Source organism: Oenanthe melanoleuca, chromosome 8 (genome assembly GCF_029582105.1).
Source record: "Oenanthe melanoleuca isolate GR-GAL-2019-014 chromosome 8, OMel1.0, whole genome shotgun sequence".
Lineage (NCBI taxonomy): Eukaryota > Metazoa > Chordata > Aves > Passeriformes > Muscicapidae > Oenanthe > Oenanthe melanoleuca.
This window is the reverse complement of record NC_079342.1, coordinates 4,923,342-4,945,966: the sequence shown is the minus strand read 5'-3', so window position 1 is coordinate 4,945,966 and position 22,625 is coordinate 4,923,342. Positions and strand designations below refer to the sequence as shown.

Below are 22,625 nucleotides of genomic sequence, written 5' to 3'. Positions count from 1 at the left end.
ATGTCCCTGTAGAAAATGGCAATATTTTATACATCAACTGCACAGCAAATGAAAGCCAAAAACAAATTTGCTGTTCCAAATTTGCTGTCAAATATAACATAATAGTTTAACTTATGATGAAGGGCAACTTAGCACACAATTTGCTATCTACATTTTCTTCTGAATTCAGACATAAAAAGGTTTACAGCACAGAACAATTCCATAAATTGTCTAGCTCAAGCACTGACTTTAGTACCTATTTGCAAAACCATCTCCCTACAACTTTTTTTACGACTTCCAGGTAATAACTAAATAGCTGAGCCTCTGCTGAGGATGCTGATCTGCAATTTCTTCAGGTATGCAAGTCCCTGCAGTTGCCCTACTTTACCTTAGGAAAAAATTCCCCTTTTGTCTGCTTTGTTCAGACTGACATTCAAAAGCTCAAATAGTATAAATCACAGGTTTTTAAGTTTTTAACATAAAATCATTACTTCAGGCACAACTAGTGGCCCCACTAATCCTGTTAGTAAAAGCAATAATCACCTGCTGACAGTATGTGAGCCCAATAACAGACTTCAAACCAGTTCTCAGCTTATCATGCTTCATCTCACTCATCTCATACTTATGAAAAAGTGCAGAGTTATGACACTGAGGCTGTGTAACAGAAACAGCCAATTTCATATGAGATTCTCATGCTTGTGTCATTCTATTGTTCAATAAACTGCAGTCAGGGAAGTAGCTCAGCTACATTTGTACATTTTAATTGAATACAATTTACACACTTTATACACCTCTAAGTAGTGCATCAAATTTGCTCAGCAATAAGAAAGCAGCTCAGTAAAACAGATGTCTGTTGCTCCAGCTTCCCCACTTCATAGTATCAGTTTTCTTTATTACTCTACATTAACATGTAGATAAATTAAGCATAAGTGTCTAAAATTCCAGCTGTGTTGCAAAATGCTGCTGTAAGGCTAAATTTTTAAGTCCAAGTAGTTTCATAATCTATGCACAGTTATTTACGAAGGCAGCAGGAATGCTATTCTGACAACCTAATTAAACTTCCAATAATGTCAGCAGGAATCTGATTGCAAAATGGCTCATTTTATAAACATCACTACTTTTATGACTGACAAAAATATGCACAATCAGGTGCCAGCTCCTTCACAAATACATATTGTATAACTTGGGTCACAAACTGCTTGCCAGTACAAAATTCTAAGATGTTAACGGTCTGTCCTCAACCCATAAAATCCAACACAGGTCACACAAAGATTTTGTGTATGTTGCTCTTCTGCTCATTCCACATCCATGTAGCTTCAGTAGTTTCAGAGGAGCTAACTGCCAATAAATACATAAATCTACATCTAAATCAAGCCATCTCCTGTATACAATACTGGATCTGGGATTACACCTGCATTGAAAACACAAATTAAGTACAGGACATGGAAAAGATAACTGACCCTTACCTACTGCAAACTCTCTCTTTGGTCTGCATATCACACTGCATGTGAAGCACACACTTCTCCAAAATTTGCTTTTCAAGTTGACTGCCTAGAAGCCTTTTTAAAACATTTTAAAGCAGAAGTGAACTGTAAACTGAACCACTTGCTTGTGGTAGCAGCTGCTGTGTTGGAAAAAGTCATCATATTTTTGTTCTGTACAGTACAGGTTAAAACTCAGTACTCAGTGTTTCAGCCTGCTCTAGTATGACATGGACACATTTCTAATAAGCTTAAGTACAAGGAAAGCACAGTAACAGGTACTGCCCAACTGCCCACACAAACAGGAGACAGACATCCCAGTAGCTCTGCAGTGCCCACTCTTCCCAGTCACCACGCTGAATTCATTCCAAAATCCAGGCTCAGCTGCTTCTTATCTTCGGATTCACAGGGGGTTGTTTTGGTGGTTTGAGTTTTTACATTTCCATTAAGACCATTTGAAAATACATTCTCAATATAGCAGGGATGGAAACATACAGTTAAAAGTCCAATCTCACAGTGTTCATAAACTTAAGACAGTTTTAAAAATCTCTTATGAATATGTGACTTTGGGTTTTATTAAAAATGAAGTTAACATCAAATAAAAACCAAAACAGAATAGGTAGAACATTTTATTTTTGTCAAACCTTAAATGTAAAGTATATTAAAAAAACATGGTTTGGAATTTCAAGAACAGGAATATAAACACGTATTTTCTATCCCAGAAAAAAAAAATCATGCAGGTGTTACAGTATTTGATCATTCTCTACATTCACTGGTATGCAACATCAACTTAATGTTATTCCATAGATACAGAGATGCTGTAAATTGGTACAAATACCAGGATCCTCTGGCCTCACACTGTAGATGAAGCAAATCTGTTCTTTGGTAATTGGAGAAGGCTGATTTTCCATTCCAATGCAGGACTCTTAGGAGGCCTTATTAGCCACTCAGCTCAGAAAATTACAACTCCTGTAGACAGTCTGGGCTACTTTTTTTCACAAGAAAATAGTATTAGAGGTAAAAATGCAAAGAAGTTAAAATTATTTATTCCTCGTGGTGGCTGCTCCAGGAAAAAAACATTCCAACTCTCTCCTCCTCTATTCATTATTTAATCTAGGTAACATTTAGACTCATATGCAAAGGTATTTGCTAGATGGGAATGTACACATGCATACTTTCAGTTTAAAGAAAGAGACGTGTGTGGAGAATGGCAATTTAAAGTTAACATGACTTGAAGGTATTCCTATAATAAAGTTTAAAGATTTAGTAAACTGGGACATTACAAATCCAAAAAAAGTGTTATTAGATTTTTGATCTTCCCTTTTTCAACAAAGACTGACAGAATATACATATACAGGTTGACATTTTGATTTATCGAAAACAACTTCCACTTTGCTCAGTTTGCTACTGACTAAAATGTAATATCATTCACAACAAAATATTTTCAGTAAGTGAAACAGTAAGCAAAGAAACCCCAAACTAAGCTCAGAAGCTAAGTGGTTTAGAAAGCCTGGAAACACCTATGTGTGTCAGTGTGTCTATAACTTTTTTGTATACTATATCTATAGACACACCCACACAGTTATTTACACGCACCCGTGCGCACACGCACACACGCACACACACGTGGGGACCCAGCTATTTCCTACTCAGGAACAAAACACATCATTTAAAAATGTGGCTAATTTAACAAAACAGAGAAGAAACTGCTGCTATCAAAATATACAATTTGGATTGCAGACTAGAAGGCTAACAACATTAAAAAAATAGTTTTAAGCAAAACCCCTTTGCTTCTGAATAACAACAGGTATCAACCTGCCATAGCATGAATCATCCAAATAAGATTTTATAAAAAGTTTAAACTGTGACCCTTCCTCATTTGTAAAGTTCTTGACATATATAGTGCGAGCTCTGGTCTCCAAACTGGAGCCCCTTCCATTTTTTTCAATACATACTTCAGGAAATAAATGGCAGCTGAAGGATTCAGAATCTCAAGTGAGATTTGTGCTTTACCATATACCTGAAAAAAAAAATTAACAGAAGACAGCATTACTACCCTGTGGCATTTATAGGAGTTTCACTCACAGGAATAAAATGCACAGGCATTGTTAAAAGAGAATTCTTAGGGACTTAGAAAGTTGCCAAAGAGATGCAGTATGTTATGCACAGGATTTGTCCCACTAAATAGCAGCCAGCTACAGCCTTGCCTCAAAGAAAACTCAGTTTTCCAAGGCACTGCATAACCTCTAACATTGAAAGACTGTTGTAAGGACAACTAGTTCATTCTGGGAGCTCAGATAGATTGTTCATCTGAGACTTTTAAACAGAAAGCCACAGAAAGTTTGATGATTGGAATTATTTTGACAATTCCCACAGGATTTTTCTTTTTCACTCAATCATTCAAGCAGCTTGCTGTGAATCAATGTGAAAAAATTAAACATTCATGAAATGCATGGGCTTCTCCCTTCCCTCAATATTTCTTCAACTGCTTCATGATAATAAAGTTTCCTCTCTACAACAAGAACAAGGTATTGCAGTGAACTTCCCCTTCAGGAGGGTTCTGACCCAGAGAATCAGAGTAAGAAGGTGGGGAACCATGGGAATAATCAGTGATTAGTGGTAATTACCCTTCTTTTAAATCCATACTTTGGAGATGATTTCTTACAGTCTGTAAACATATACCACTACATTTCATTAAGGGAAAATCAAAATCAGCAGTATTTCCAAGCTAAAACATTGTTCAGATGTCTTAAGCTGTAAACAATTCCCTGGTATCCAGAACTTTCAATTCCCATATAAGCATGAACATCAAGGACTTTCAGCAGGAAACATACCTGTCCAAAGTTTCCCAGAAGCGTAGGAACACTGGCCTGTCCAAGTGTCTCTTGTGGTAGCTGAGCTCTAACACTGTCACATCCCATTTCTGTACATTGGGATCCAGGCGCACTTCATCGTATTTGAGATGAAAAGCTTTAACTAAGCAAACAGGAAAGTATTTGGTAGAAACATGAAGATTTTAGTGGTTTTTTATTGGTCAAAGAAAATTCCCACCCCACTCTTCCTTTTTCAGAATGAAGCCTGAGAGTAAAATTAACAAGCTTATAATAATCCAAAGAAGTCAACTACTCACTAAAGGGCACAGTTAAATATAGAGGTTAGTGGCTCTCAGGCTATTCCAGGGTGAAGGGGAAGGGCAGCCCCTACTTTTAGATGCACAGATTCCAAGGGAACAGCAGAAACATACTGCAAATTCAAGTACATTCTCTTCGAGAAACAAAGAAGTTCTTTCTGAAAATCTCTGAACTGTGAAAGAATTAAAAATAATAATAAAAAAAATATTTCTGAGACCTTTGAGTAGGAAACTTGGTTATCTCCTAAAAGAATCTCTATAAGATTGATAGTAGAATGCCAGTGCAACCCCCAAATGCTACATAAAGTGTTCTGAGAAATTTAGTAACTGCCAATTTCCACTGATCTAATACTCAGTTAAAAATGGCAAAATATTAACTGTTATTTTTCCCTATCAGATGGGTGACCTGTGCCAGAGAAGTGCTCAAAACACCACAATTGTGGGGACTCAAAAAACCTGTTCAGATCTATGCAATGCTAAGATCTAGCTCACTTGAAACTTAAACTTTTTAAAACTCTGAAGTTTTTGTCAGACACCAGATCATATTTCCAATGCTTTCTGAGTGGCACACTTCAAAATCACACTGGAATGTGAAGACAGCCTGTAAACCTGTTATCTATGAATTGTTGGAATATGCATTGTCTGTTCACCCTTTTTTTAGAAGACTGGAAAGCAGACTTGTACACCAGCTATTTGTGACTCTTACAGCTGACAGCTCTGAGAAGATTTCCATGAGCTTCCACAGATCAGAGCAGAACAAACCACAAAGAGCATGGGAATATTGTGAGGAGACCAAAGCCCAAAGTCTGCTCAGCCACCTGTACCCAACAGCACTTTGGCAGCACTCTGTTATGAGCAAAAACACCCCACAAGGAACCCCAAACCAAGAACAAAAGCAATGCCTTACTTTTTGCAAAGATATCCACAGGGGATCCATCGGGCAGGAGCCAAGGCCAGCCCTTGAACTGCCAGGCAGGTCCCTGGACAAACACGGCCACCACGCGGTCCCTGGAACACAGAGCAGGACATGGGCACGGCTGAGCATCCCAGGGACCTGCTGTCCTGAACTGGCACTGTGCCTCAGCATGGCTGCTTCTTTTACAGAGCAGGACAGCACACTGAACCACCACACCTCCAGCACAATTGCTTTTCCTCTTGTAAAGGATAAAAAACCCACCCCTGTGATTCCTCTGGGCTTTCAGCCCTGTCCCTTTGCAGAAGGCAGCTCAGTTTCTCAGGTTATGATTTTTAGATGTCAGCGTTTATTTGTGTCATGATTACATTGCTTTTGAAAAGTGCTCCAACATTTTCAGAGATAGTCTGGAAATGGCACTTGAAACTGAGATGTGCAGATTTTAAAAGCTTTTATTCTCAACATGTTGACTTCCAGGATGAAAATTAGTGAGAAGCAACAACTGCTAAATTTCTGCAAAGTGAAATTTCAGCTATTTTAAGAGCACACAATCATTACCTGTGGTCTAAGAAAATAAATTTGTGATTAAGGTTAAGCTTTTGCATTAGTAAAATTTTTAAAAAACCACCTTTGAGAATAAATGACCTCCCCACATATGGTCTACCTTTCTCTTGAACATTTACATCATCCAACCACAGTTCTACCTACCACAACAAATAATTACCTCTCTAGTCCCCCAAATTTAATTTATCATTAAATCCACGAAATCCAAATGAATAGGAATAATCAAAGTGAAGTTTAGTGGTCTTGGGGTTTTTTTGCAGGTTTTATAATAGCTTTCTTGCTTAAAACCAAGATAAAAAAACCACACACCACTTCATGTCTTCGGTCAGAAGTACTTTAGAAAGTAGTTTAGATGGTCCTTAAAGGTTTGATCATTAAACATTTTAAGTACTATTTAATATTCAGAATTTTAAATGCACTGATTTCTGATTAGTTCAAGTTCTAAATACAGAGAATAATTGATTAGGAACAGAACCTTTTCAAAGTATTCCTCTCCATTAAAATCTGATTTGGAAATAACAAAACCACCAAATAGGTCATTGTCCATGTCCCAGATCTTCTCACTTGTGAGGATGAAGTAAAAACAATAAAAATGCTTCTCCAGAGTTTTTCTGTTCAAAGAGAACTGTTTTTTATAGTCTTGAAAAAATGCCCTACAGACCAAATAATCCATTTCCAGCTTTTTCATAAAAGTGAAAACTATCTACAATTCCCTTTCTCCAGCTAGGGCTCTTACTTCAGAAGTAGGATTCCAATGTTCCAATACTGGAATCACAGTTCAATCTTCACTGTCTGATGTATTTTCTTTCTTTAACTATTGAAAAAGTTGGCATGCCAGATGCTGATGCCTGCAAGATGTATCTTCTCAACAGACCCTCCCTCAGGAAGCAGAAGGGAGAGGAGGGGTTTTCTTGCAGACCATGATTCAGTGACTTGAATGTTACACTACCACAAACCAGAACAATAATATGAACATTTCTATTTTTCTGGAACATTTCTGGCAAACACAATAATATTAGCTGTGCTGTTCACACTGTTAAAATACAAAGTGCTGCAAGATTTAAAGATCTTCTAGATTAATTTAGCTGCATATTATTTTAAGCTGAAGACTGCTACACAGTTAATAAAATCCATCTTTACATACGTATTTTCACTTTTCAGTAGATTTCAGAGCATTTTATTGTTGCCCTCCAAATTCTGCACTGTCCTGGGTAAGAAATTGTGTGAAGGAGACATGTCCTTACCAGTCTTGTGGCATGAGTTTCAGAGGTTGGTCTACAACCCGGTAAGGGACAGTGACGCTGACTGTGGTTCCCCCCGGCTGCATCTGGTCCTTCCTCCTCTGTATTAGAGTCTCATTCTCTCGTTGACAGCCCTGCTTCTTCTTCTCATCTGATGGTACAAACCTTAGGGAATAGCAAACCCCTCAGTGGACAAGGGCAATTTACTTGATGGAATCAGCAGGAAAAGTAACAGCTTTATCAGAACTTGGCATTATTGACAGGAGTCACTGAAGCCACCTCGTTCTCACCATCCCAAGTCTCCAGCACTACTCATTCAGAACACCAAAAAAATAGAAGAATAATATTTCAGAAGCACTCATGGTAAAAACAGTCACAGTAAAAGGTCCTCAGTGCCTCAAAAATACAGCCTGACCTGTTCTTAGACATTTGGGGTCTTACACAATAACATTAGCAGATGAGGAGCCAGACCACAACCTGCAAAGTGACCACAACTCTTCTTTTTAGTGACCAAGGGTAACCTGGGCATTAAAACAATTGCTTCCTGGAGCAAATTTTAAAAGCTCTTCGAGCCATTAGAATTATTACCAACTAGAATTCTCTCAAGACAAATGGGATTTTTGGTCAAAAATAGTTTTGAATGAGGTCTTATTTTTTTGGAGGATGGTGATTTTACATTATCAATGATTCATCTGGTTACTATGATGCATGACACTACAGGTTTTTTGGGGTTTTTTCTAAACAGATTCTGTAATGGAATAAGTGCTTGTAAAATGCAGATAATGAGGCCCTCACGTCATATATAAGCTCAATATGACAAAAATAAATGCTAAGATGTGACACAGCTTTCCTCCCTCTGATTAATTACAGATCCTTAAACTTTCAACCCCCTCACCTTAAAAAACAAATGCAATTGCATTTCAAGGCCCTCTTTTTTATAGTGATAATAAAACACCCAGAACAGGTCTCAAAATTGGCATCATAAATGTGAGAGCAGCATGGTCTTTTTAACTGATAAATCTCAGTGGATTTTGAGATAGATAAAAGAAAGGTAACAGAGTCATGCCTTTCACAGAACTAGAAGTGTGTCATGGAAAGGGAAGTTGATGTGACCAGCAGCACCTTCCAGACCAGCACAAGAACAGAGTTCAGGACTGTGTTCTCCTAATATTCTATTCAGAACCACCCAGCTGCACTACAACCCTGTCTGCTGCTGACATTTCATTGCCAAAGCTTCTGGTAAAAATAAAACTCTGTTTCTCTTAACTGCAGTAGTTAGCAGGAGGATTTGTGGTACATTTTAAAAGCACAGTACATAGTTTGTAACATTTCTCTTCATTACAGTGCATATGGTGCTTTTGAGCAGTTTACTACATTTTTTTGGTAAGTTGTTTGCAGCATTTCTATTTGTTCTCTTCACTTTATTTCTATTTGAATACTAAAAACCAAATTTGAATGTGCTTTAACAGGCAGGCTGCACTTCCTATTGTTAGATAAACAGGAAAAAAGAAGGCAAGATTGAATATGAAGAAAAGTTCATTTTTCAGTGAACTGGAAAACACTAGTTTTCACTATATATCCAATGAGAAAAATGACATTTTGGGAAAAAGAAAAACAAACAAGCAAGCAAACATGTTTTAAGGCAGCAGGTGAAAATTGTCAATAAACCTCCAAGAAAAACTGTTTTATTTTCCCAATGTAAATTAACAGATGATGTCTCCTCATACTCCTTATGATTTAACAGTGTTTCAGAAAAAAGTCATAAGCAATTTCTGAAACATGTGTCCAAATGCATTCAATTGATACAACTGCATTGGGAAATTAAAAAAAGCTCAACACCTGCAAATAACTATGAATGGTGCATTAAAGCTGACTAGAACTGCAAATACAGAAAAAGGATCACAGGTGTTCAATGAGGAGCTATAGATTAAATTATGCTTGTCTGTCTAGTGCATATGAAACACTATCAAAGAAAATACAGATAAAAAACCTGTAGAGGACACTGGAGAAAAGAACACACTGGCCATCCAGAATATATTTTTTAGAAGTTAAGATAATAATTTCCCTAATAATTGAAGTAATTAGCAAACAGTTAATATTTACATACATTTTATCCATCACAACAGACTGACACATACAATTGCATGCTACACAGGGGCATCCAACTGAGTTCTGAACTGGAAAAAGCCACCCAAAGTGACACCAGAATTTAAGTATTTCTCATCCATTTGCTAATTTAAGAACTCCAAAGTGAGGTGCACCTTTATCATGAGCACTCCAAATGGCCTGTCCTGCCAATGTGTCACAGGCTTTGCTTTGCCAGTAATAACTGATAGGAAATTCTGTAACCTGAAATGAGGATTTGCTTGGTGGTTCTTCAGCTTTTAAGCATCACCCATTAGAACTAAACGAATCTGGGCTGGAAAGAATGAAGATAAATTTTTAAAAAAATAATTAGAGAAACAAGCCCTCAAACACCTTTTATCTAACTGGCAGTGTTTATAGGAAAAGCCAGGGTCACCTGAAATGGTAAGCAGCTTGAGAAGAATTTTGTTATTCTCCATCCCCTACATTAAACAAGAACAAACTCTGAGAGAATATGTAAATAAAAACCAAACAGCTCTACACACATTACAGTGATAATCAAGTATTCATCTGAACAGGGATCTAAAAGGTCACATTTTAAATTTAATTTGTAAATGTGAGGAAGCAAGCGCATTTTAAATGGAAACAGGAAAGCAAAGCAGCCCTGCCAAATGAGAGCAGAGGCAATATTGCTGTGCTATGGAGTAACAGCTTCACTACTCTGAGCCCTCTCACATTCTCTGCTTTTAATGGTTCCATGTTTAAGAATTCATTTCAACACCAGTTTTTGGCACTTTCTGCCCATTTCAGCCAGAAACTGTTAAAGCCACTGAGGCACCATTCACTTGCACCTCAGTTATGCCCCTGCTAGACAATGGCTTCAGTTTCATCTCCTGGAAAAATTCTGAATTTTTGAATGCAATTCTCTAGGACACAACACAAAGATATCTTGTTAAGGAAAAACTATCAATGATCAGATTCAAATGGCACAGCAGAGAAGACAAGTGTCACAAAGCAAGCATCAAAGCAAGCACTTATATACAGATAAACAGAGTACAATAATAAAGGACAGCTTACAGAAAGTTTATGGAACATATGCCTGCATTTCCAGAAATCATCGACTCAGTAAGCACAGTAAAAGTCATGTGCTGAAGAACTGAGAATCAACAGAAATTACTGAATAATTATAAATATATATAGCCTATGTCATCACCACCCAAACATAAAACAGAAGGGTAAGAAAACTTAGTATTAAACACCAAACATCCTATCTTCTCTTGGAGATTATTTATAATATTACTATATAATACTATAGCCAGTGGCTTAACTACACATTTGTACTTGACAGCTTTTTATACACCAGAAATGGGTTCTGAAACCTGAGTATGCAGGAGCTTACAGCTTCTTGCTGCTTCTACAGATTAATATTCCCTATTAAAAAAAATCCATATCTACTTAGAATGCACTTTTATGCCCCTAAGCAGGGGTAAGAAATTATTAGCCCTTGTTGTTAATTGCCAAAATCATTATCCTCATGAAAAATGGTGCACTCTCACTTTGCAAAGGCAGCAGGTCCCTTCCCTAAGGTAACAGGCAAGCAACTGAACACCATCAGACAGTGGGAGGTAACTGGTCAGACACTACCCACTGAACTGCCTGAGCCACTCCTGCCTCAGCTCTGAACTCACATCCACTGGCAGCACTGCCTTTAAAACATTTTCAGTCAGGTCAGATCAGCACTTTCTGGCCCCCAGCTCAGGCACACTGAAGAATTCATGAAAGGAGAATAAGGCAACTTACCAGCAACTGAGATCATCACAATACACATTTGATTGTGTTCAGAACTGGAGACTTATTTTTACCACCCTCTCAGTATTTCTGTTAAATCACAGCATCAAAAGCTTTAGACACCTCTTTTTGCAAGAGAACAAAGCTTTTTTACACTACATCATGTCTGAATCTACCCCAGATACTTCACTAGGCATCAAAGCTGGATAAATCTCCAGTGAGTTGCCTGGCCACATCTGGTTAAATGTATCACAAGCAAGAGCATCATCATAATAAAAATACATAATCACCATTTAATCATTCTCATCTGCCTGATGGAATTACTGCTTTGCTTTGGCTCCATTTAAAGCAGAAGCCTTGTCTCTAAAAGCCTGACCTTGAGTCACAATTTCACACAGTAATTGTGATATCTGGTGTTGCATTCAGATAGTGAGCAAGAATAAAATATATTACGTAAAATATTTTAAACAAGCATCATAACATACCAGAATGTATTGCAGTTCTGATTTTAAATTAAATGTTATCTTTTTACTATTTTAGAAACTTTTCACTTTATGTTGTATTTGGCTCCTTAGAAAAGTAACCTTTCAAAAAAACTTAGCATGAATATTTGCATATTATCTAGCAGGTAGATTGTATATATTATAATCACATACAAAAATGTCTCCCTTCAAAATCTGAGTTGCAACAAATATATTGAATAGAAAAATCAAATATCTTAAAAACAAAATCCTACACCAGTGCCATGATTTGGGTTTGTCATATGCATTTCCTTCTACACATGATAGTTCTTCTGCTTTCCATATTCTCTACCCTAAAAGAGAGCCTAAAGTAAGTCATAAAGTAAGATGCTAAGCATCATACAAATGTCAGCCAAGTTTGGCATGAAAAACTAATATACCACAGAGCTATGAAAAGGCTTAGTAAAAATCTTGGTATAATTAATAGGTTTCTCTCAGTTCTTGGCAATTTAGTTTAAATCCTACTACAGAACTGAATGAAGAATCTCCTGTTTATTTTACAACCACCAACCTAAAATATCTGGCAATTATACCACAAATAATTTTTTTCATATCCTAAGTGACAATACATTGCAGTCCAGTTCCTTAAAAAAAAAAAAAAAAAAATCAATCCAGGTTTCTATATAAAAAGCATCCTAAAAGACAGATTCCCAGCTATGATTGCAAGTTATGATCTCTATTTTTCATCTTTAATTTCAGCTGATTTTTTCCCTTATTTTAAGAAACATTTAAATGGACAGAATCACAAAAGTTGATTTATGAAACCCAAACTCTCTTTCTTTCTGATCACACACTTCACAGACTGTGCTGCCCCAGGGATACCCATATCCCAACCACCACGGGGGCATCATCCTCCCAGTCTTCTCCTACATTTCTTCACAGTCTCCCCTACAATGACTCTTACCCCTCCAGCTCCAAAAATCTCTCCTCCTTCTGCTCTATCACCAATCCCCTCTGATGGCATATACAGGCTATCTCTAGAAATACAAGAAATGCAAATCTACCTGCATCTTCTTCTGCAAGGGTAAGGGAGGGAAGATTAATTTAGGTGTGTCTTTTCTACCTGGACAGTATTTCTTTATCCCAAAATTTGTGGCAATGAAAGGAGTCTCTGAAATCTCTGCTCTTCTGTCAAATTTAGCTGCAAGTGGGGAATGAGTTAAAGAAGGTACTGACTTAGAGGCAGAAATTAGCTAAGTCTTCTTTCCTTGGAAAACCATCACATATCCATCAATCACACTCGACTCAAGGCTAGTTCTACACTCTGCATGCCTTAACAGTAAAAACAAACCCTGAAGCCATTCCTGAACAAAGTACTTCCATCAATCTGAAAGCAAACAAATACAGGCCAGGTGGCATATTTTCCAGAAGAGTGCTAGACCTGTCATGGCTAAATTAATATTTTACTCTTCTGAATTCTGCTACTGGACTTTTGATTCATTAACATGAATGCTTTTCCACTTTCTCTTTCATGTAGGCAAACTATATAGTGTCAGCCTTTGAACCCTTAAACTTCCTTTCAGTTTGTTCTGGATCATGCTCATTGCACTCTAAATACAAGCATCCTCTTGGGATGGCCTTGGCAAGTTGACTGCAACTCTGCCCCAGTGGAGCTGAGAACAGCAGAAAACTCTGACACCTGGCACTTAGATGTACTTAGACATGACAGACCAACTGTCCTGGCTTTGCCTTAATTGAATTTTTGGTGAGGAGGAAAAAGGGGCAGCCACAGATGTGACTTTCCCTTGATAAACATTACAGTTTCCAGTGCTGCCACGAACAATGACACAGCCAAGATCAACACTGAGAGCAGCCCCACAGCCACTGCCTGGCTGGGATCATGGAACCCACAGCAAGAGGCAATGCCCCAGAGAGATCAACCTTCTCAGCACTGAAATATCCCATTAGAGAACCAATGAATCTGGATCCCAATCTTCTCCCAAATCAGAGAAAGGAAAGTGAAGGCACATGAAGAAAACAGGGCGACAGCAATGGCAGAGAAGAAGGGGCCGAGTTCCAGAGGAAAGGAGCAGAGGGGATGCTCCAGTTTTGAAGCTGAAAACCTTTTGCAAGCCAAGGTGGGAATATAATACACCAGACTACTTCCCTGTAGTTCATAAAGCATATGGGGGAAATGCAGCATTCATCCACAGCTCAGGAGAGAACTGGAGAATACAGATGTTGAAAGAAGCTGTGATCTGACTTGAACAGAGAGAACTTTGCTTTAAGAGACAGAAGAGAACCTTTGCTTCTGTACTGGAACAGTCCATCCTTAAAAAATTGCACCCCATAAGCCAGTGACCCACAGAGGCAGTTGTGAGAAGATTGCCAAAACGTGGGAGGGACTTCATGATTGCAGATTTCCAGGCAGGCTGCTGTTTGTGAAAATTAAAACCACAAGAAACATTTTCCTGTGGCATGGCAGGAGAGACTCCTCTCCCTAAGCAAACTGAAGAAATTCAGATTTCTTTTTATTTTTAGAAGTGGTAAACTGACTCAAAATCCCATGTTTTGTCTCTTTATGTTGTTGGTGGGAAACAGAAAGAGGCTGGGGGGAGGAAAGGTGTTCTAAAGGTTTATTTTAGCTCTTATCACTCTCCTTTTAATTCTGGTAATAAAGTTTTCTTTACATCTCTTAAAGTTTTGAGCCTGTTTTGCCTCTAAAGCATTTTCTCCTAATCCTTATCTCAACCCCATGAGCTTTAGTTTAACTGTTTATTTTCCCCTCCTCTGCTCCAATTTCAGCAGAGGAAGATGAGCAGATGATTTTCGTGAGTGCACTGGGGTTATCCAGCAGTCAATCTGCTACACAGGTGCTTAATTCTTTTCTGGGTACACCTGTGCCAGGAAGTCACAAATTACACAGCTGTAAAAGCCAGGGCTTGTGGGTTTTTTCTCTAAATATAAAAACCTACATCAACAAAAACCACCCTGTCAACCCAATTAGATCAGTGCTGTGACAGCTTGCACATTAAACTGTAATGTTAAAAGCCAGCCTTCTCTCAAAGTATTTCAGAAGAGACACCAGGAGTCCAGTACACTCACTGGATCTCAGATGGCTGTGGCAGTAAGACAGGAACTGGGACTAGCTGTGGATCAGAAGGCACTTGGTTTAAACCATTCTAGAGTACAGATTTAAACCATTCTAGGGCAACTCCAGCAGAAGCTGTACCAGCACAACAGCCTGGTTTGGACCAAAAGCAGTGTAACAGTATCACAAAAGATGAGTGTTGGAGGTGATAAAAAGATGACTCCTCCATGTTTTGGACATACCATTGCAGACAACCTACAACAGTGTATTTCTCTGAGAAAATGACTGTTTATAAAAAATTACCTGATATTTACTGATAGGCAAGTCTAAAACCCATAGTCTGTTGGATAAACAGAAAGATTCATTCACCCATACTGAATTAAATCTTAGAATCAGATCTGTGATGCAATAAACAAATTTTAGCAACTCACTGAAATATCCCTGGATGCATTTGCATCAACACTTAATGACAATATATGAATTTTAGAAAAAATTCTTTATTTGCACAGTCAGTGGGGATGCTAGGCTGATAAAGCCTATCTGGTCACCTCCCTTACAGTAACTGTGGTTCTTTCCCAAAATCTTTTCTGAGCTCCATGAGCTCCCTTGGTCAGCTTCTCTCAGCTTTCTTCTATGGGAAAGGTTCACTTGTATGTGGCTGCACAGATGTGACAAAGAAAAGCACTGCACACATTTCAACTGCTACTGCAAGAGTTTCCTAAATCTGCCCACAGGTCACAACTGTGCCAAAACTCTGAATTAGGTTTTTGCTTTTTTCCTACTAGTCAAAAGAAAATAATTTCTTTTATGCTCTGGTCTGTAAAACTAGCTTGTCCCAAGAGAGTAAATGAACCCTCTTGCTTAATTACTAATTAGGTGCTAGTATAACTTTGTATCTGAAAACAAATTGTTATACAGTATGTTCTAATCAGCTACTTACTTCAGATCTTGCAGAAGGTCCTTTGCATTAAGCATTGTTATTAAAGAGGTCGTGGCTGCTGGAATAATGATTATGGGAGTTCGAGATCCTGTAGAGATAATAAAGTTAGACTTGCCTGGAGGGTTCTTTTTGTTGGTTGTTGTTTCCTCCCCTCTACCCTTTTTTCATTAAAGGAATTGCACATAACAAAACTCTTGCTTAAAAGGTGCCAATCATGAAAATACAGTCAAGGAAAATACTAGTAAAGCTTTTCTAAAGACAAGGTTTTCATTCACCAAAAAAGCAGATCCTTGTATCACGAGTCTCTCAACATGTGTGGGATCCATATTTAGCAAAATAAAATGTTATTATGCTATACAGAATACATGCTACATATTCCACTGCTTGCTTATATTGTTGTTTGTACTGTTAAAAAAAAAAAAAAAAAAAAAAAAAAAAAAAAAAAAAAAAAAAAAGTGGGCACAATTCACACAAAAATAAAAAAGATCATGTAACTAAAACTGACTCACCTTTTTTCTGGTTTGGAGGTGGTCTTGCTTGAGAAACTGAGGAAAAAAAAAAAAAAACAACAAATACAGCAGAATGACTAGGACATAAATCCAAATGTCATTGCAAGGCATCTGTTTAATTGCAGGAGTGAATAGGGAAGAGTCACACTACAGTTATTAGATTGTTTCTACAGATGTAAGACACTAAGATAAAGAAGGGATTTGAGTATTCAGAAAACAAACAGCTTTTGACCATCTGAAGCAGTTCTTAAGAGAGTTGAGTCAATCTCTCCCAGTTTTACTGAAGCTACTCATCCTCCTCCATCCTCCACAAAAAGCCAGGACATGACACCATGGACAAAAATTCCCAGCAGTCTTGAAAAAAGTTGCTTGTAGATCTTCAGTTCAGTAGTGCTGAACCAACAGGAAAACCTTCACAACAAACTGATCTCTACACTTTACTAGTTCATTAGTAGCTATTATTGCACACAACATCCATGGAATTTAGCTATCCTGAACATAAATAGAATTTTCAACAATCAAAACCTGAATTTCAGGCTTACTCAGGTTAATTTTGGATTGCAGCTTGAGTTACATGAGGTCTTCAAAAGCTAGAAACAGTCAAGCTTGACATTCAAGGGGAAAACCACCCAAGCAACCAAAAAAACAAAAGAAAAAGATAAAAAAAGAAAAAAAACTAACCCATCCCCAAACAAAATTACCCTTAACCACCAAAGAAACCCACAAAACCACTGTTGGACTGGTAGAAACCAAAGAACTTCCCCCCATCTCTCCAGTAAAATGTTTCCCCTTCAGCCTTCCAAGCTGTGACCACCTCAGCACAGGAGTCACTGCATTCCAAGACTGGAAAAGCATCTTTGTTTCTCCACTTTGGTGCTATTACTGACCTACCTGGTTTCCCCAAATAAACATTTTATAGTTCAGTTTTCAGGAGCCCTAATTTCAGGAGAGAAGTGTAGCACTTGATAATCATCATCATCCATGCTTATCATAATTCAGAAAATGGTGAGTAGTGGAGAGATTGATGCAGACAAACTCAAGTCTCAACTGCTACTATACATGACAAATTTCATTAATTGACTTCCAATTGCTTAGCACCAACTTGCTCATGTTTATTTATGACCAACTGTTTCACAAACTTCCTAGAACAGTATAAATATTCACAGCACATATGTGCCATTGTTGAAATATTGAGACCATATCCTTAATTATCTTTTCCTGACACTGTCAAATGCACAGATATAATTAGTAACACTATATTGAACTACATGAACTTTACCTACCCAGTGATTTTTAATTATTTTTTTTTAATCTAGGTATCTCCTTAAAGTTAAAATGTTCTTGAAATTAGGCAGAGCCAGCTGTCTTAAAGGCAAAAAAAAATAAAAAGGAGAGGGAGGGAGAATAAGCATCTGTAAGAAATTTAATAGTTGTACAAAGACAGGAGAAAAGTTGGTAATGCAAAATGGTGCCAAAAAATGTAACTTATGAGAGAATCTCAAGTACTTTCTTCAAATCACTACTGTACAACAGTAGTTAGCCTAATTTAACTAATGCTTCCTATGTGCAAAGCAGCATCCTCCTGGAAACAGCAGGTTTGAGTTGCTTTGACTGCTAAAAATAGAACAGCTGAATTCTTAAAATATCCAAATATCATAACGAAAAAATATCCTAGAACAGGCAGAAAGAGAAACCTCTTCTGACTACACCTGCCTTATTTATTCTCTCTTCAATTGCCAATATAGATGCAAGATAATGGATGGGGCTGGCCTTAGAGCAGGGCAGTATCAGGATCACCCATATAATGTTTTGTATAATGTACAAACCCCACACTGCTGGCAGGAAATGCCCAGGAAATCACAGCCAGCAGCAGGGACTATGACAACTCAGTCACATTTCCATTCTTGCCACTTCTACCCTTTTCATACTGCTGTCTGTCAACTCCATCTGCATTAGGATGCTTAAAGGGCTAGTGAGATAAGTATGACAGGCAGCATGACCTTTCCAGTTCCAAAATAACCAAACAGAAGAATCTGTGCGCAACAGCATTTAGGCATGCTGAGAACATTCAATATTAGAGTGGATTTTGGGTGAAGAAGCAGCTTTACAATATTAAATCTTGGCATTAAATCCTGCAAACAAATCTCAAGGAATTAGCAAGGCACACATTGAAAGCATTTAGAATCTCAACAAGGATACACAGTATTCCAGCAGTACTTCTAGAAAAATATATATTCATTTTAACTGGTAGCTTTGTTTCCAAGACCCCCAGAAGGTCCCCAGGACCTTCATAACATCATCTTGTCCTGAAATAGCACCTTTCACTTGAGACCTTCTTCCACCAAACCACTAAACTCTCAAGGTATGTAAACCAGGGGCAAATCTGCACATCAGGTTGCAAACACTGTCCCTCTCATGTACTGGTCCTACACACTTCTAAAAACTCATCATAAGGGTTTCTTGTTTAAACAAAGTACAAGTACACTTATCATCACTGCATCAAAACTCGAGATTCAATCTGACAGACAAATGGACTTGTTAGCCAAAATCTACTAAATGGGAATTAAAAACCCAGTTGAGGATTTTGGCTCCATTACAAATACCTTATGTGCTTAAAAGTGTGAAGAAGTAATGATAACACATTCAGAGAACTACTTATTTCTGATATACTAATCCTAGAAGTAAAAATATATCTCTTTTTGATGTTTGATTTAAGTTGCTTATCCTTGGAGTATTAACCAGCTCCTGTTACATATTTGAGTGGGAATCTTGTGAAATTTTAGTGACATACCAAGCCCACAACCAAGAAGTTCTTGACTTTTTAATTTCAACAGTGCATCCTTTCAACAGGATAATGGGGCAACACACTGAAGAGAAAGTCCCATGGAATAACATTAAACAAAAGGTATGGGCTTTTTCCAATATATGTACACTTAAAGGCCAAAGATAAATAACCCATCCTTCATTCTTGAGCTAACTAAAGGTTTGAATAGAAGTCCTTTGAAGCTCATGCATAGGAGAAGTGGACAGAAGCACATGTGGCAGTGGGCCACCTTACCTGGTCGTGGCACAGGCTGCGCTGCCGGAGTTTGTGTTTTTCGAGCAGATGCACCTTCCTTTGGAAAGACAGAAGAGGCAATATTATCAGCTGACCTGTGTGTCAGGTACATGAGTTTTTCAAATGAACATAGAGGTACAGAAATTATCGTGATAATGAGAGCAATTTCCACTAAAGAGATGGAAGAAAATAGAGAAAAGATTCCAAGCTCTTTATAGATCTTGGTTTAGGTTTAGGGAAGACAGACAACCTCAAACTTTTACAGTCTTACATTTTAACCAATCATAAACTTATTTTAATATACATTCAAAGAAACATTTCCTATTTATAGTATTGTTTTATTTTACCTACTATTACTTTCACCAAGGGTTAGTAATGCAAATATAAGCAACTGGCTGTAGAAATTTCCAAACAAGATCCACTTATGCTTTGGATGGAAAACCAGGACCAAGAAGTTGCAAGGCATTCCTGACTTGAGCAAGTTTTAGTGCCCAGAAATAGCACTCTCATGATAATTAGTTCTGCTCATGCCTTATCCAATTACCTTAATGTAACACACAAAAGACCTGCACTACTGTTTATTCTTGTTAACTCCCCTGAGTCAACACAGCATCAGAGAAAACAGTGAGGTCACATGTCTGCTTCCAAAGCAACACAATTCCTGCAAGAACAAATTCTGCTCAGTTACTATTGTGAAACCTCACTCAACATAACACACAGCATCAACATGCTAAAAAGCTGCAGTATATTCCAGCCACTTCTATTTGCAGAGATGACAGGAAAAAACCTTTTTAACATAAAACCATAGATTTTTATCTGCAAATTACTTAAACACTATGTGAGGTATCCTACAAGCACGAGAAACTGAGAAAGGTCAGAGATCCCACCAGAGAAAAACCTGTTGGACAGGACTCCAATACAGCATTACCAGACTTCTATATCCATGCATAAGTAACAGTGTGCTTTGTAATGCAAAACAAAATAAAGCTAGTGAGAGGGCTCACTCCATTATTTAACTAACACTTAGAGGAACTGCTTTTAAGTTTCCATCATGAAAGTTAGAACTCTTTATCTCATGATCTCTGAAGTACAAATAGAAGCTCCCACACAAGCCCATAGAAAACACAAATTTACTCAAAGCCTCTCTTCCCTGAGCGTTAGTGAAGCAACCCATGATTAGTTACAATAAGCCTGAGCTGACATTTGGTGCAGTGAGCAGCTTTTTTAACTTTTACAGGCAGCAGCCTCCCATTAATCTTTAGTATAAGGATTTAACCTGCACTGCAAGTAATGGGTCTACCCCAAATTTTGCTGTACTCTTTTCTGATTATTAAAATACTAACATTTATGTAGGGCAGTTGAGTCAGTACCTGTTATTTTAAGACTTACTTTTATAGCAGCAGAGGAAAGGTATTTTTGCCAATGTCCTTTCACAATAATTACTCAGAAAATTACAAAACTGAAAATACTACCACACTCTAGAGGAAGAGCAGCTGGAAAGGCTGACTACCTTTGAGACAAGCCTTGCAACTGAGAAATGGCATCTTTCTTTTTACTTCCACTTTCCAAGACAGCAAAAATAAAACATTTTGTACCTCTTTCTGTAGAAAGATACCATGTTCTGTGTCAAAAGAATGATTCTGTGCTGCTCATTACTCATTTTGAAGAAACCAAGAATTCCCCCATAACACTTCCTTAAAGTCACAGTAGTTGATGAAATGTAAAAAAAAAATTATCAAACTAAAGAAACATCAACTCCTGCAATGCCAAGTTTCAAGTTTCTAAATCCAGTTCAGATAACCATTACTGTGTGCTGTCCCACACCTTCAATCCTCCTTCCACCCCTACAGAATCAGCAGTGCAGCCTTGCTGCCTCCTCTGCCACTCATCCAGTGCTTCCCATGTCTCAAACACACCCTGCAGTGAAGGGAGGCAATCAGGAGCTGCTGCAGAGAAACTTGTGAAGAATTATAACCAAATAAGAACCAAAGCCAAACCAGTGGTCTGAGCCTAATGAAGTAACTGGAAAATTATCTGTCTGGGACTTCTTCACACTCTCCTCTGAATTGCCTGCACTACAGTGACTTACGGGAAACTTAGTGCAGGAGCCTGAAACCAAAAAGGGAGGCTTTGATAACACAGCAGCTGAAAGAAAAAATTACATGCCTCCCAAACCAACAACAAAGTACAGGAAAAAAATCACATAAAAATATCTGATTAATAGTGGGAAATAAATTCATTTAAATGAGTAAGTACCACTTCCATGCCTATGACCATTCTATTTGCAAGACCAGATTCTGAAAAATCAATGAATTATGGAGGTCACAGCTTTTAGTTGTATAAATTGGTACCTTAGACTATGATAATCTCAGGAATGAGCCTCCCTGAGCTCACAACTCCTGATACTGAGGTATCCTCGAAGCTCAGCTGTCACCTGGTTGAAGGTGTACCAACAATTCTTTGGAGGTGACTTACACCCCTTCTCTTTCAGTGATCTAACCATTACTTCCTATTCTGTAAAAGCTGCAGCCAATGTAGCAAAAGAAACTCTGATAAATATTTCACCCCCACATTTCTCAGAAGATCTGTAGAGAGAAATGTATATTGCCAAGGTGAGGAAAAGAACAGAAGTACAGAGCTGTGATGGTTGACAACACCTGCAAGTGGAGAGGAAAACCTGTTGTCAGTAAGTCATTACCAGGGTAATATTGTTAGTATTCTCCTTTGTCCTGCTATGTTTGGATTTAAAATTAATGTTTTCCATTCAGATAGAGACATAAGCTTTTCCTATGACAACACACTGATTTAAGACAAGCTCTGCTCTTAAGGCAGGTATAACCACAGAGAACTCCATGCCAGGATTTCTCCCAGAAAAACAGAATATCCACCTGACAGAGCAAGCTCTGCAGCTGCTTCATCCAACCACACAAAGGAGGTGCTGCTGGTGATTTGTGGCCTCTCAGTACTCAGAGGTAACTCCTTGTCTGCTCTCACTGCCTGTAAAGACCAGAGTTATTTCTCACTGAGCACACAGGAAGGTATTTCAAAGCTTCTCATGTGGAATTTTTAATCTAAAAGTTCTCTTAAGTAACTAGCAAGCTGCAAATTCAAACTCCAGCTAAGGGAGCTTTTGTTCATGCAGCTGTACCCTAAGCATCACAAGCAGCAGAAATCACTGTTTAGCTATTTAAAGAACATTCATTTCCTCAAAATTTCTGAATACTTAGACAATTTTGCTTGAAAATGACATACCTAATTCTCATGCATAAGCTGTTTGACACTGTTAAGGAGTATATTATGAATATTCATAAGCTGAAACTAATTTAGTAACAAAACCATGTAATTTGAAAAATACAAATCTTCTTTAAGACAACCACTTAACGTT

The 22,625-nt window shown here is 37.8% G+C and overlaps 1 protein-coding gene across 1 annotated transcript in view; it reads right to left on the bottom strand.

Moving 5' to 3' along the window:
* Positions 1-724: 724 nt before the first annotated feature.
* The window catches only part of CDC73 (cell division cycle 73), a 97,043-nt gene continuing 75,142 nt past the window's right edge, over positions 725-22,625 (bottom strand). Inside the window, exons 11-17 of the mRNA XM_056497192.1 lie at positions 19,241-19,298; positions 16,183-16,218; positions 15,674-15,761; positions 7,312-7,473; positions 5,498-5,598; positions 4,295-4,436; positions 725-3,480 (exon numbers count right to left, since the gene is read on the bottom strand). Of these exons, the coding sequence (XP_056353167.1) occupies positions 3,444-3,480; positions 4,295-4,436; positions 5,498-5,598; positions 7,312-7,473; positions 15,674-15,761; positions 16,183-16,218; positions 19,241-19,298 (624 nt within the window). The 3' untranslated portion in view covers positions 725-3,443. The remainder of the gene's footprint in view (positions 3,481-4,294; positions 4,437-5,497; positions 5,599-7,311; positions 7,474-15,673; positions 15,762-16,182; positions 16,219-19,240; positions 19,299-22,625) is intronic.